Source organism: Nerophis ophidion, linkage group LG27, assembly GCF_033978795.1.
Source record: "Nerophis ophidion isolate RoL-2023_Sa linkage group LG27, RoL_Noph_v1.0, whole genome shotgun sequence".
Taxonomy (NCBI): Eukaryota; Metazoa; Chordata; class Actinopteri; order Syngnathiformes; family Syngnathidae; genus Nerophis; species Nerophis ophidion.
In genome coordinates this window covers 21,671,608-21,687,366 of record NC_084637.1, presented here as the reverse complement: position 1 = coordinate 21,687,366, position 15,759 = coordinate 21,671,608, and the positions used below count along the sequence as shown (strand labels likewise).

Sequence of the window (15,759 nt, the reverse complement as noted above, 5' to 3'; positions counted from 1 at the left end):
GCAACTTTAAACGCGTGTTTAATATTGCTGTCGCCCATGTCCAACGTGCTTCCACCCCGGTTGCAAAATCCACATATTGATGGAAATGAGCGAACACAGTTTTAATGTTAGCTTGGCTAAAGTCCCCTGCCACGATGAAAACTCCCTCAGGATGTGCAGATTGCAGTTCATTGATGGAGCAAAACAAAGTATTCAAAGCTTCTTTGAATACTTTGCCAGGGAGAGTTCTGCTCCTGTCAGACAGAAACATAGTTAGCCCCTCGATGCTAACTGCCTCGTCCGGAACGGATGGTTTCAGCCACGTTTCTGTGAGGAATATGGCGCAGCAGTCCTTTATCTCCCGTCTTGCATAATATTCCAGCTTCAGGTATAGTCCAGTTTGTTCTGCAGGGAGCGGACATTTGAAAGCAGAATGGAAGGAAGCGGCGTTCTGTGAGGATTAGCTTTTAGCTTTGTTGTTAGCCCTGCTCGGTATCCCTGTTTCTGCTTCCGATAACATCGCATTCGTCTCCTCTATCGACGGTCCCCGCTGGTACTAGGCTCCGCTGCTTCACAGGCCGCTGGATGTAGCCGGCGTAGTATTCCTTTGCTAGTGAGGAAGTCCAACGTACACGCATCTTTTGGTCCAAAACGGACCGATCTATCCACATCCAAAATTGTCTGGCGGTTGTATGTTACTACGGAGTGACCACGCTGGAAACCAGCCTTGGAATTTAAAAAAATTACCAGTATATTTGCCAAAATGTTCTATTACTACCATGAGCCTCTGCAGCCGCAGCTAGGTAGGGCGCCGTCATCTTGAGATATGTAACTCCCAGGTTACTTTGGAATGGGCTGGAGTCTGGAAACAGTGTTTAATAGTTTAATGGGTGCATGTCTGATTTATTTTTAGCCAATGTTTAAGGGATTTTTTTGAAAAGTGATTAGTTATCACGGTCTCTAATGTCGGTGGGCAACTTATTCCAGGATTGCTACCCTCTTACAGAGGTGACCCTTTAACCAAATTTTCTTCTACGTCTTGGTGTATCGCAATCACCTCTGGACAAGGCCCGGATTCTCCGTCATTCACTGTTTCTCGTCTGTATGAATTCATCTAATGGTAGGGGGTTCAAGCACATTTTAAACTTTGTAGATGAGACAAGCATCCATAAAGATCTAGTAACGATCCAGATCAAGAATGCTAAATTGTTTTTAGAATAATCCAATTGTGGAAGTGCATTGGTTTCCTGTCAAAGATTTTAACTGCCCTTTTGTAAAGAGACTTGATGGGTTTTAGTACAGTTTCTGTCACGGCGCGGACTCGAACCCGCTTTTCTGCAGCAGCTGGGTCTCCCAGTTCCTCCTCTGGCTGTGCACCCAGACACGCCCCTGCTCGCGCTGGGCGCAGCATGCCAACGCAGCGACAAAGCTGCAGACAATTGCGAATCAGTATACCTGGGCCTGTTCGAGAGGGAGCGGCATAAAAGCCAGCGAACCCAAGAGACCTTTGCCCGAACATAGTCTATCTTTCACAGCAAGCATCACGTCTAGCACCCCTCCCTCGTTCCTTGCTCGCCTTCTTTGTGCTCTTCCCTTGCTCGTTCCCCTTGTGTCTTCCACAGTGTCTTCTCTGTTGCATGAGATTGTGTCTTGCCTCCCGGCCTTCACCCGGATCTCTGCTTGCGTCTCTCAATGCTCGACCCCTGCTTGGACACGGACATTGTTGGCTCTTTCCAACCCCCTACTGCTTGCCTCCCTGCTTACTGCCTCTTCGCATTGCCCCTTGGATTCGGCGAAAGATTCACACAACACGCACCGACAACAACCCCTGGTAAAACTTATATTGTTAATTCTACACCCCGTCCGCACTCATTCACTTGTTGTAGCATAGACACTCCACACACTCATCAAGGGTTTCAATTAACCTGGTTAACCGCAGTTCTGTCTTGATTTCGCCTCCTTCCCTTTGCGTTCAAGTTGTGAAACAATAATATACATGTGAGAATATCGCGGCGTGCATATAGACTTTAGCCGTCTTGTAAGTCAGGCATAGTCTTATACAATTGAACTTTGACGGATTGTATTTAACGATATTAGTGATTATTTTTCAACATGCGCTTTGAAAGATGCAATTGTGTCAAAGACGACTCGTAGTTACTAGAATTTTTCTACGATATAAAGGCTACAGATGGTTGATGGCCCTCTGCTAACTTACGAGAGAAAAACATACATACAGTCTTGTAGGTATTAAGGTGTGAACAGGATTCATTGAGCCAGTGATATACCCAGAGCCAGAGCTGCTGATAGTTTTGTTGCAGCTTTTTGTTTTGATGTACCTTGGACATATAGAGCACTGTATCATCAGCATATCATTTCAAATGAACACCTGGGCAGACTGCAGGTAAGTCGTTTCCATAGAGCAGGGGTAGGGAACCTATGGCTCTAGAGCCAGATGTGGCTCTTTTGATGACTGCATCTGGCTCTCAGATAAATCTTAGCTGACATTGCTTAACACAATAAGTAATGAATAATTTTACTGGTAATCACAGTGTTAAAAATAACGTTCAAAACATAAATCATTCTCATGCATTTTAATCCATCCATCCATTTCCTACCACACCTGTTCAAGAAGTCGCATTATTGGTAAGAAGTATTTGATTTATTTTTGGTTAGCTTCAGAATAAAAATTTTATTAAAAATAATAAGACACTTATTGTACTCTAAAAATGTTGTTAATAATTATAATCGCATGCATTTAATTGTATTCAGTGTTAAAAAATATGATATGGCTCTCACGGAAATACATTTTAAAATCTTTGGCTTTCATGGCTCGCTCAGCCAAAAAGGTTCCCGACCCCTGACATAGAGACTGAACAGATTTGGGCCCAAGACAGAGCCTTGGGGTACCCCTGTTGAACAGCTAAGGTAAATTGACTCTGAGTTTCTGATCTGAACAGTCTGTTTTGTATTTGACAAGTGTGATCTCATCCAGCAGAGTGCATCATCAGAGAAATTATTCCTGCTAAATTGCAACTAGTGATTGGATACTCACTTTGGAGTGACAAGAGAGTATCCAATCACAGTCTCGTTAACATCAGGCTACTTAGAGAGGCTACTGTCAGCAACTTGTGATCTGATTGGCTACCGCAACTGTCTGTCTATCACGGACCGAGCGCACATAAATATGCATTTATGTGTGCGCTGTGCGGGGCGCATCTTTGGGAGCGCGTCAGGCGCGTGTCAGTCTGGCTGCAGCAAGCAGCTGCAATCAATCGCCAGCAATCAGCCCACCTGACACTGATTAGAGGACCTGCCTTCATAAGCCTGCACAACCTGCTATCCCGCGCCAGAACGTAGTCATCTGTTCCCATACAGTAAGCCGACTAGTCAAGCTCTATTCGCGCTCTTTGTTCTCTGTGTTTACAACCCCCGTCGTGTTCATTGTCTCGTGTCCTCCTTGTCGTCCTTACAGCCGGCCCTCGTTCCCATGTTACGAGCTGCGTGTCTTGTCTTCCCGCTTCCCTTCTTTCTCCCTGGCTGCCTCTTGGATCTCGACATCCCGCCTGGACACAGACCTCTGACGCCTCGCTATCGCCCCGACTACCTGCCTGTCTCACGTACCTTCCAGCCTGTTTTTGTCCTATGGGACTTCTGCCTCTTGATCAATACTCCGGTAACACACAATAGCTAACTCACACACGTAGTCGCACACACACACACACACACACACGTTTTGGATTTATTACGCGTTTCATTGTATTATTTATATATATTGTGTATATATATAAATAATTAGAGCTAAAACAACATCCCTCCTGTCTGTGCCGTCTCTTCCTCCTGTACACACAGCACTATCAACTCTATGTGTTCTCAAGATCATCCGCTAACGGTCCCGGTGAGTATTCAATCCATCCATCCATCCATCCATTTTCGACCGCTTGTCCCTTTTTGGGGTCGCGGGGGGTCGCTGGAGCCTATCCCAGCTGCATTCGGGCGGAAGGCAGGGTACACCCTGGACAAGTTGCCACCTCATCGCAGTGCGAGTATCCAATCACAGGACGCGTAAATGTCCCGTTCAAAGCGAGGCCATTTAGAAGGCCTTACAGACAACAAGTCCTGATCTGATTGGCTATCGTGTTTATCTATCAACTGTATGTGCCTGTTCACTTACATTGCACAGGCATTGTTGATTCTGAAGGCCTCTGGCAGATTTGGTACAGCATGGCAACATAAGCTAGCTGAATTCTGATTGGATAAAAACTCTGAACAAAAAACAACAGCAATGGAAGGAGCTTAATATGACATGAAGAAAATATCCATCCATCCATTTTCTACCGCTTATTCCCTTTTGGGGTCGCGGGGGACGCTGGCGCCTATCTCAGCTACAATCGGGCGGAAGGCGGTGTACACCCTGGACAAGTCGCCAATTTATCGCAGGGCCAACACAGATAGACAGACAATGAAGAAAATATGAATACTTTTACATATTTAGAGAAAGTAAATTACTTCTATCTTTAATTATGATTATGATTTTTGGTTATGTTAGGCCAGCAGAGAAGGCTTTGTTGGCCCTGACGGCAAACCACTGTCACAAGTGAATCACAAGTGAATCATAACTGAATTATAAGTGAATCATAAGTGAATCACAAGTCAATTATAAGTGAATCACAAGTGATTCACAAGTGAATCATAAATGAATCACACGTGATTCACAAGTGAATCATAAATGAATCACAAGTGATTCACAAGTGAATCATAAATGAATCATAGGTGAATCCTAACAGAATTATAAGTGAATAATAAGTGAATCAAAATTGAATCATAACTGAATAATAAGTGAATCATAAGTGAATCATAACTGAATTATAAGTTAATCACACTTGAAACACAGGACAATCACAAGTGAATCACAAATGAATCACAAGTGAATCATAACTGAATCACAATTGAATCATAACTGTGATTGAGAAGTGGATCAAAAGTGAATCACAAGTGATTGAGAAGTGAATCCCAAGTGAATCCCAAGTGAATCACAATTGAATCATAACTGAATCTCACGTGATCGAGAAGTGAATCAAAAGTGAATCACAAGTGATTGAGAAGTGAATCCCAATTGAATCACAAGTGAATCATAACTGAATTAAAAGTGATTCATAAGTGAATCACAAGTGGATCATAACTGAATCACCAATGAATCATAAGTGAATCATAAGTGAATCACAGGTGAATCATAACAGAATTATAAGTGAATCATAAATGAATCACAAGTGGGTCATAAATTAATTATAAGTGAATCACAAGTGAATCCCAAGTGAATCACAGTTGAATCATAACTGAATCACACGTGATCGAGAAGTGAATCAAAAGTGAATCACAAGTGATTTAAAAGTGAATCATACCTGAATTAGAAGTGAATCATAAGGGAATCACAAGTGAATCATAACTGAATTAAAAGCGATTCATAAGTGAATCACAAGTGGATCATAACTGAATCACCAAATGAATCATAAGTGAATCATAAGTGAATCACACGTAAATTAAAAGTGAATCTCAAGTGAATCTCAAGTGAATCATAACAGAATTATAAGTGAATCACAAGTGAATCACTGGTGAATTATAAGTGAATCACAAGGGAATCATTACTGAGTCACAAGTGATTGATAGGTGACTCAAAAGTGAATTCCGAGTGTCCGTGTGACAAATAAGAAGTTGTGCTTACAGTTTTGGAGTTCCTGGAGGTGGGGTCTTGGACATAGTGGGTGGTCTGGCCGCTCCTCTGCACCTCGCAGCTCTGTTTGCCCACAGACTCCCGGTCCTTCTTGGAGCCCACGCAGCCCATGATGGCGGCACCTGTCAATCATACATATGTCACTAGGTGTTAAGTCGCCAAATAGGCAGGGTTTCTGAAAGGGTCCCACTACAGAGGGGCCCGGAGCACACTCCCAATTATTCATCTTTGTTTGTATCATATTCAATAATCATGTCCAACATACCGGTATTACAGTTCAACAACTTTGTTAATCATAATGATTTGTATCAAGTCAGACAGACTGCAAAAATAAATACGTATTAAATATTCTGCAAAAGGGACTCATAAATAAAATTGATAAATCGCAATGAATTGATAATGAATAATAATACCATACATATATGTATCTTAAATCAATTGTAAACACAATTCAAACATTCAAATATAGTAAAGTAGTATCTTTTTGCACTTATTTGAATGTGTCATCATTATTATAGTATTTGATTCATTCTGCTATGTTAAAGTGTCCTATTATTTTATTAATGTGTTTATTTTTAATTGTGAATTATTTATTGGCCACCGATGCTTATTTTGAAATGTTCTATATGAATAATTAAACTGAAAATGATTACAATTAAAGTGCAAATGAAAATACAGCGTTCCCACTTCAGTCATATTTTTTGCGCTTGAGAAACTTCTCTGTGACTTTAGCTCCGGACTTCTTCTGTTTGTTTGATATTGTCATTACTGCCACAAGTGGTGGAAAAGTGTATTACAACTGAGTGCCGCTTTTTGGGGGTTCCTCTTGTGCGCCAACAATGACGAATGCTGCTGTGATAAGTGCACAAGTTAAGTGTGCAAAGAAACCGCACTCAATAACTGCACAAGTTAAATGCACTTACTAAGTGCACAATTGAAGTGCACTTAAGTACACACATTAAATCCATTTGGAACGTGTCATGCACAAGGGGCGGCATAGCTCGGTTGGTAGGGTGGCCGTGCCAGCAACTTGAGGGTTCCAGGTTTGATTCCCGCTTTCGCCAACCTAGTCACTGACGTTGTGTCCTTGGGCAAGACATTTTAGCCACCTGCTCGCAGTGCCACCAACACTGGTTTAAATGTAACTTAGATATTGGGTTTCACTATGTAAAAGCGCTTTGAGTCACTAGAGATAAGAGCTATATAAATATATAATTCACAATTCACACAAAAAAAGTTCAGTGTGCAAATTAAGTGTACTTGTAAGTACAAACATTGAGTGCAAATAATAATTGCAAAATTTAGGGAAACTTCTTAAGTGCACAAGTTAAGTTTGCAAAAACGACTTAGTATACGATATAAGTGCACTTAAGTACATATATCAAGTGAACAAGTTTAGTGTGCAAATAAGTGAACTTAAGTGCACAAATTTTGTGCACCTAAGTTCACACATGAAGTGCACAAACTAGAGTGCAAAATAAGTGCACTCAGAAAGTGCACTATTTAAGTGCACTTAAGTACAGACAGTAAGGTTACATGTTAAGTGCAAAAAATAAGTGCACTTACTATGTGCAACATTTAAGTGAACTTAAGTACACACAATAAGTACACAATTTAAGTGCACAGGTTAAGTACGCAAAATAGGTGCACTTACCAAGTGCACAATTTAAGTACACACAGAAAGTGCACTTGGTCAGTGCACAAATGAATATTACAAAATAAGTGCACTTACTAAGTTCACAATTTAAGTGTACCTAAGTACACACAATAAGTACACGTGTTAATTGCACAAGTTAAGCAAAAACAATGCTCTTACTAAGTGCTCAATTTAAGTGCAAATATGTAAACACGTACAGTGTGCAAAATAAGTGAACTTACTGAGTGCATGAAAGAAGTGCACTTAAAAAGTGCACAATTTAAGTGTATATCAGTACACACCAAAAGTACACATGTTAAATGCACAAGTTAAGTGCGCAAGAAGGGTGCTCTGACTATGTGCTCAATTTAAGTGCACATAGATACACACTTTAAGGGCAGAAGTTAAGTGAGCAAAATAAGTTACTTTGTGTGCGAAAAAAATGCACTAACCAAGTGCAAATTGTAATTGTGCTTAAGTACACACATTAACTGCGATGAGGTGGCAACTTGTCCAGGGTGTACCCCGCCTTCGCCAGATTGTAGCTGAGATAGACACCAGCGCCCCCTGCGACTCCAAAGGGAATAAGCGGTAGAAATGGATGGATACACACATTAAGTGCACATATTACATGCACTTAAAAATGTCCAACGTTCTACGGGAGAAAATCAGGCTACATTCTGGACTGGACTGTCAGAACACCATTTTAGTTCAAAACAACAAAATAATCTAAATCAAAGTCCATAGTGGACAAACAGATGCTGAAAAGTCCTTTAAGGCAATGTGAATGCAACAAAAATTAAGTAAACCAAAACATTTTCAAATGGACTCTAAGGAGTTCACTTCTGGACTGGACTGTAAGACTGCCTTTTCAGTCCAAAATAATCTAAACCACCATTTGAGTACAACATAATCTAAATAAAAGTAATTCGTAGACCAAAAGATGCTGTAGATTTCTGTCAAATTTGGCTTAACTAAATGACTAAATTCTAGACTGCACTGTCAAAAGAACATTTTAGGACAAAATAATCTTAATCAAAGTTTTTTTACACAAAAATATGATAAACAGTCCTGTCAAGTTCAACTTGACTAAATAATATTCAAAAGAAGTCTAAGGGAGAGATGGGCACTAAATTCTAGGAGTTAACTTCTGGACTGGACTGTCAGACGGATTTTTTGTACAAAATATATATATATATATATATATATATATATATATATATATATATATATATATATATATATATATATATATAAATAAATATATATATATATAGGTAGTATATATATATATATATATATATATATATATATATATATATATATATATACATGTATGTATTCTAGGCGCAAAGTTGAAAAGCCAGCATCTGTGATGGCATGGGGGTGTATTAGTGCCCAAGGCATGGGTAACTTACACATCTGTGAAGGCACCATTAATGCTGAAAGGTACATACAAGTTTTGGAGCAACATATGTTGCCATCCAAGCAACGTTATCATGGACGCCCCTGCTTATTTCAGCAAGACAATGGCAAGCCACGTGTTACAACATCGGGGCTTCATAGGAAATGAGTGCGGGTACTGGACTGGCCTGCCTGTAGTCCAGACCTGTCTCCCATTGATAATGTGTGGCGAAATATGAAGCCTAAAATAGCACAACGGAGACTCCGGACTGCTAAACAACTTAAGCTGTAAAAATGTGTCTCCTCAGTTCCCAAACGTTTACTGAGTGTTGTTAAAAGGAACGGCCATGTGACACAGTGGTAAAAATGCTCCTGTAACAACTTTTTTGTAATGTGTTGCTGCCATTAAATTCTAAGTTAAAGATTTTTTGCAAAAAAAAGTTTCTCAGTGTAAACATTAAATATCTTGTCTTTGCAGTCTATTCAATTAAATATAGGTTTGAAAGGATTTGGAAATCATTGTATTCTGTTTTTATTTAACATTTAAACAACATGCCAACTTCACTGTCTTTGGATTTTGTGTGTCTACATATACAGTATATATATATATATGTATATATGTAGCTGAGATTGGCGCCAGCGCCCCCCGCGACCCCGAAAGGGAATAAGCGGTAGAAAATGGATGGATGGATATATATATATATATATATATGATATTGCGAGGACAAATATGCCGCATGACGTCCATCAACAGTCAACTGACTCAGCATATCATATCTGGAATGCTGGCGTTCAATGACTGCATTTGTTTACTTTCCACCCTGTAAGCCACACTTATTTGCACATGCATGCTATCTGCCGGCGACTAGATGGGAGGCGGAGAAAGGAAGGCCGTTGTCTTCGGGGGAATTCCCAAAGAAGCAGAGAACAATCTGCCAACACGGGGATAAAAAAGACATCGAACCAAGTAAAATGGCGCTTGTTGTTTTGTTGACAATTAGTTGTTTTGTCGTGTAATTAGTTACTAGTAAACACAAGTTACTAACAACTTCATACTAATATCCTTCAACGGCACGATTAAGATAAAAAGTCACATGACCCGGCCGACTATATATTTACATTACAAACATTATAATATATACTTTTTGTATCTTTTTGTAAGTTTTCAATCCTTGAAAAATATAGTATGTATTTAAAAGTAAATAATGTAAATCTAATAACATATAAAGTATACATATAATATATAGTTTAAATTATATGTATGTATATGAATATATGTAATATATATATATACACACATATATATATATATATATATATATATATATATATACATATATATATATATATATACATATATATTTATATATATATATATATATATATATATTTATATATATATATATATATATCCATACCACTTGTATGGATTATATATATATATATATATATATATATATATATATATATATATATATATATATATATATATATATATATATATATATATATATATATATATATATATATATATATCAGTATTTTATCAGTATTTATTGCCACCTTTCCCAACTTCTTTGTCACGTGTTGCTGGCATCAAATTGTAAAGTCAATGATTATTTGCAAAAAAATAAATGTTTATCAGTTTGAACATCAAATATGTTGTCTTTGTAGCATATTCAACTGAATATGGGTTGAAAAGGATTTGCAAATAATTGTATTCCGTTTATATTTACATCTAACACAATTTTCCAACTCATATGGAAACACGGTTTGTACATATATACATATTTATTTACCAGAAGGAGCTTTTCTTACCTGTAACCTGTTTTGAAAAAGTCACATTATTATACTAATTAATACATTGCAAGAATCGGATGAAATGGAGAATGGAACCTGAGGTGCCCAAAGACCCACACTCCTCGTAAGCGTGCTTGAAAGAGTTTGTTTACGTTGGCGAAAGAATGTTTGTGTCCATTTTGTGCCGAGCATAATAAACATTTGCACAAAGCACACCAATATTGCATTTCTTAGGGGTTACTGCGTCTGCCTCATAATTCAAAGGTCCTGAGTAGTCAGGGTTCAATCCCGGGCTCGGTATCTTTCTGTGTGGAGTTTGCATGTTCTCCCCGTGAATGCGTGGGTTCCCTCTGGGTACTCCGGCTTCTTCCCACTTCCAAAGACATGCACCTGGGGATAGGTTGAATGGCAACACTAAATTGGCCCTAGTGTGTGAATGTGAGTGTGAATGTTGTCCGTCTATCTGTGTTGGCCCTGCGATGAGGTGGCGACTTGTCCAGTGTGTACACCGCCTTCTGCCCGATTGTAGCTGAGATAAGCGCCAGCGCCCCCCGCGACCCCAAAGGGAATAAGCTGTAGAAAATGGATGGATGGATGGATGTACTTACTGAATGTGAGAACCTTCTATCGATCTGTGATTAATCGTGATTAATCGTGATTAATCACGTCGGGTAAAACCTTGAGGATTCTTGACAATTTTTATCGGACCGCCATCAGACTGTTGGACCCTATAAAATCTGGAAAATAACAACATGACATAACATGATACACGGTGCAATGTGTGTTTAACATCATAGTATCATTTATTACTGTTTTACCACCGTTTTACTGCCTTTCCCGCTGTTTACTGTCCTATTCGTCAGCATTTTTAACCATATAAAACTACATCTTAAACCTGGTTTATTTTGTTTTATTATAATTTTATGTTTCGATCGGGGTTTGGAAATACAACATAAATTTGTAACGTTCAAATGAAAAATAAATAAAACTACATTTTAATTGGTAGAAAATGTGACTAATCCCAATGTTTATATATATATATATATATATATATATATATATAAACATTGGGATTAGTCACATTTTCTATATATATATATATATATATATATATATATATATATATATATATATATATAAACATTTGGATTAGTCACATTTTCTACCAATTAATATATACATATATATATATATATATATATATATGTGTGAATGTGTGTGTGAATGGGTAAATGTGGAAGTAGTGTCAAAGCGCTTTGAGTACCTTGAAGGTAGAAAAGCGCTATACAAGTACAACCCATTTATCATTTATTTACATATATATATACATATATATATTTGTCAGTTAATTTGACAATATGACATTTAAAATGTTATTAATGCATTAAAGATTGCACTTTCCTTGTCAACATTTTTTTATGATGGCAACAACTCAGTAACAGTTCCTCTTCTCAGGTGTCAAGAACACAGATTAGGATCTACTTTAGAGTAGTCCGTGTACATTTTGTGTTGCAGTGTAGATGACCACCCACTGAAAATGAGTCAACACACATACCTTACTATCGGGCAACACAAGTGGGTCAAGCATGACATGTAGCACAAAGACTACTCTAAACAAAACAGGGTTTACTTTACGGAGTGTTAGAAAGTTATCAAACAGCAGAGGAGCAGCAAAGATGCTAACTTTATGTCCATCAACACAGCAGAGAAAAACATAAAATGTTTGGAAAAAGAAGATTAGTTTTTGTTTAAAAACACAGCCATCTTGATAATGATAATAATAATAATAATAATAATACAAAAAATATATAATTATAATACTTTAATAATATATATAATAATATACATATTATATATATATATATATATATATATATATATATATATATATATATATATATCCATCCATTTCTACCGCTTATTCCCTTTTTGGGGTCGCGGGGGGCGTTGGCGCCTATCTCAGCTACAATCGGGCGGAAGGCGGGGTACACCCTGGACAAGTCGCCACCTCATCGCAGGGCCAACACAGATAGACAGACAACATTCACACTCACATTCACACACTAGGGCCAATTTAGTGTTGCCAATCAACCTATCCCCAGGTGCATGTCTTTGGAAGTGGGAGGAAGCCGGAGTACCCGGAGGGAACCCACGCATTCACGGGGAGAACATGCAAACTCCACACAGAAAGATCCCGAGCCTGGATTTTAACCCAGGACTGCAGGAACTTTTTTTATTGTGAGGCAGACGCACTAACCCCTCTCCCACCGTGAAGCCCTATATATATATATATATACAAAGTATATATTTATATAAATAAATAATAATAATAACATCCATCCATCCATTTTCAACCGCTTATTCTCTTTTGGGGTCGCAGGGGGCGCTGGCGCCTATCTCAGCTACAATCCGGCGGAAGGCGGAGTACACCCTGGACAAGTCGCCACCTCATCGCAGGGCTAACACAGATAGACAGACAACATTTACACTCACATTCACATGATAGGTTGATTGGCGACAATAATAATAATATTATAAATAATAATAGGAATATAAGTAATAATATCCATCCATCCATCCATCCATCCATTTCTACCACTTATTCCCTTTTGGGGTCGCGGGGGGCGCTGGTGCCTATCTCAGCTACAATCGGGCGGAAGGTGGTGTACACCCTGGACAAGTCGCCACCTAATCGCAGCTGCCAACTTATAATAATAATATTAAAACAATAAATAATAATAGTCTTATAAATAATAATGATGATGATAATCATAATAATAATACTATAAATAATAATAGCAATATAAATAATAATATTAAAACAATAAATAATAATAATCTTATAAATAATAATGATGATGATAATAATAATAATAATAATTATAAATATAATAATTATGAGAGTGAAATGGTAAATGGGTTGTACTTGTATAGCGCTTTTCTAACCCTTTTTAAGCAGCCCAAAGCGCTTTGACAGTATTTCCACATTCGCCCATTCACACACACATTCACACACTGATGGTGGGAGCTGCCATGCAAGGCGCTCACCAAGACCCATCAGGGGCAAGGGTGAAGTGTCTTGCCCAAGGACACAACGGATGTGACTAGGATGGTAGAAGGTGGGGATTGAACCAGTAACCCTCAGATTGCTAGCACAGCCACTCTACCAACTTCGCCATGCCATCCCCTTATGTATAATAATAATACAAATAATAATCATAACGATATAAATAATAATAATAGTAAAAATGCTACTAAAAATAATATTGATGCAGTAATGATAATGGCAATAATAATAATAATAATAATAATAATAATATAATTAATAAAATATGTCGCAATATAAATAATAATATTAATACTAATACTACTAATCATAATCATCATAATAATGACAATACTACTACTACTACTACTAATAGGATAGGATAGACTTTATTTATTCCACAATGGGGGAAATATGTTTGTTACAGTGCAGGTTTTTACATACAGTAACAGAAGTAAAGAAACAAAAAGTAATAAATACTATGTATTTCTCACTAACATGTATATATAGAAGAGAAAATATAACAATGAAACAAAAAAATCATTGAGATTGTACTGCACGCGACAAAATAACAATAATAAAAATATAGTCGGGGTCAACAGGTAACTTGAAACTTGAGTCACAGCTTTTCTTCCTGACACTCACCTCCTAAGAGGATAGAAGCAGTCACCAAATATTGTAAGTGTCGAGCAGCTAAAAAAATATATGATATCCTTTTTTTTTTTAAAGACAATTATTTTTGTACTATGAAAACTTAATTAAAAAAATAATTATATATTAATAAATAATTTAGATATTTTTCTGGCATTTTAAACTCACATATAAGCGTGTGTTTTATTCATTTGCAAATAAAATAATCCAAACTCTTCCTGTTACATTACATTGTGTAATATTTTCTTTCCATTCGCAAACGTAAAACATTGCGTGACTTCTATTTGCGACATTTGGGGCAGCGTCAGAAGGAAATCAAATCAAGGTTTCTGCTGTGATGTAATATCGGCTTCTTCTTCTTCTTTTTTTGTTAGTTGCCATTGACAACACACAGAAGAATCTTTTCGAATGAAGAATAATCAAGAATAAATCTTTGGAGGATAAAAGCAGCTGTGAAGTTGTGTTGATACACTTCATGATTCACGTATCATTTGGCCTTTTTTTGTAAAATTGTAAATATTATGACACTAACTTTTGTAAAAAAAAAATATTTGCAATGTGGCAGTAAACGGATGGATGGTTTATACATATATTTGTTGGCCTTTTTTGGGTTATGACTTAATTCTTGTAAAATTTGGACTTTTTGTCCTGTACTATTTTTTGTCAAATTTTTGTGATTTATTTTCTGACCATTCTTAGAAATATTTTTTCTTCTGATATGATTTTTAGTAAAATGTACCTTTTAACTTTTTATTGTAAAACATTTATTTTATTTTTATTGCATGTTATATTATGACATTACTAGGACATTTTTTGTAAAAACGAGGATTTAAATTGACTTTATTTTGGAGTATGATCTACTTCTGTTCAAAGTATTTTCTTATACTATTTTTGTAGCATTAAGACATTTTTGATGACTTTATTTTCTTATAATAATGTGACTACTATTAAAAATATACTTCTTTATCTTTAAGATATTGACATTATATTAGTAAAATGCACCTTTTGTTGTAAAAATATGTGTATTTTTATTTAAAAATTGTGACTTTTTAACGCAAAATTTAGATATATGTTTTAACATGATTTAGTTTTATTATAATTATAATTTTAATTATAATTCTATTATAAATATAATTATAGCTGTTTTTTTACCAGTGTGCCTTTACTAAAAGCTGAATATTTTTCTTCAAATATTATGACATTAGAAAAAAAAGATGATTATTGTACTACTGTATAGCTTCTCTAAATAATATTATTATCCACTCCATTTGTTACTAAAACAATATTTATACGTTGTAATCAGATTATATTAAGAGTAAAAAAAAAGTAATAATATTACAAAATTTGTATGTATTTTTAAAAATTGTATGTATCGTTTTTCAAATTAATCTTTACATGTTTTTTGTTCTTTTGTCCTCGGTCAGCATCAACAGTGACGTCACAGCTGTCTCACACAAATAAAAGTCTCACCGCAGCTTGAAGCGAGTTGTCAAAAGGAAATTCCTGCTTTGTTCA

At 36.7% G+C, this 15,759-nt stretch overlaps 1 protein-coding gene across 1 annotated transcript in view; it reads right to left on the bottom strand.

Annotated features, from left to right (window-relative positions):
- hck (HCK proto-oncogene, Src family tyrosine kinase) overlaps positions 1-15,759 on the bottom strand; it is a 71,062-nt gene that overhangs the window by 55,191 nt on the left and 112 nt on the right. Inside the window, exons 1-2 of the mRNA XM_061889943.1 lie at positions 15,715-15,759; positions 5,699-5,829 (exon numbers count right to left, since the gene is read on the bottom strand). The exon at positions 15,715-15,759 is cut by the window's right edge and continues 112 nt beyond it. Of these exons, the coding sequence (XP_061745927.1) occupies positions 5,699-5,818 (120 nt within the window). The 5' untranslated portion in view covers positions 5,819-5,829; positions 15,715-15,759. The remainder of the gene's footprint in view (positions 1-5,698; positions 5,830-15,714) is intronic.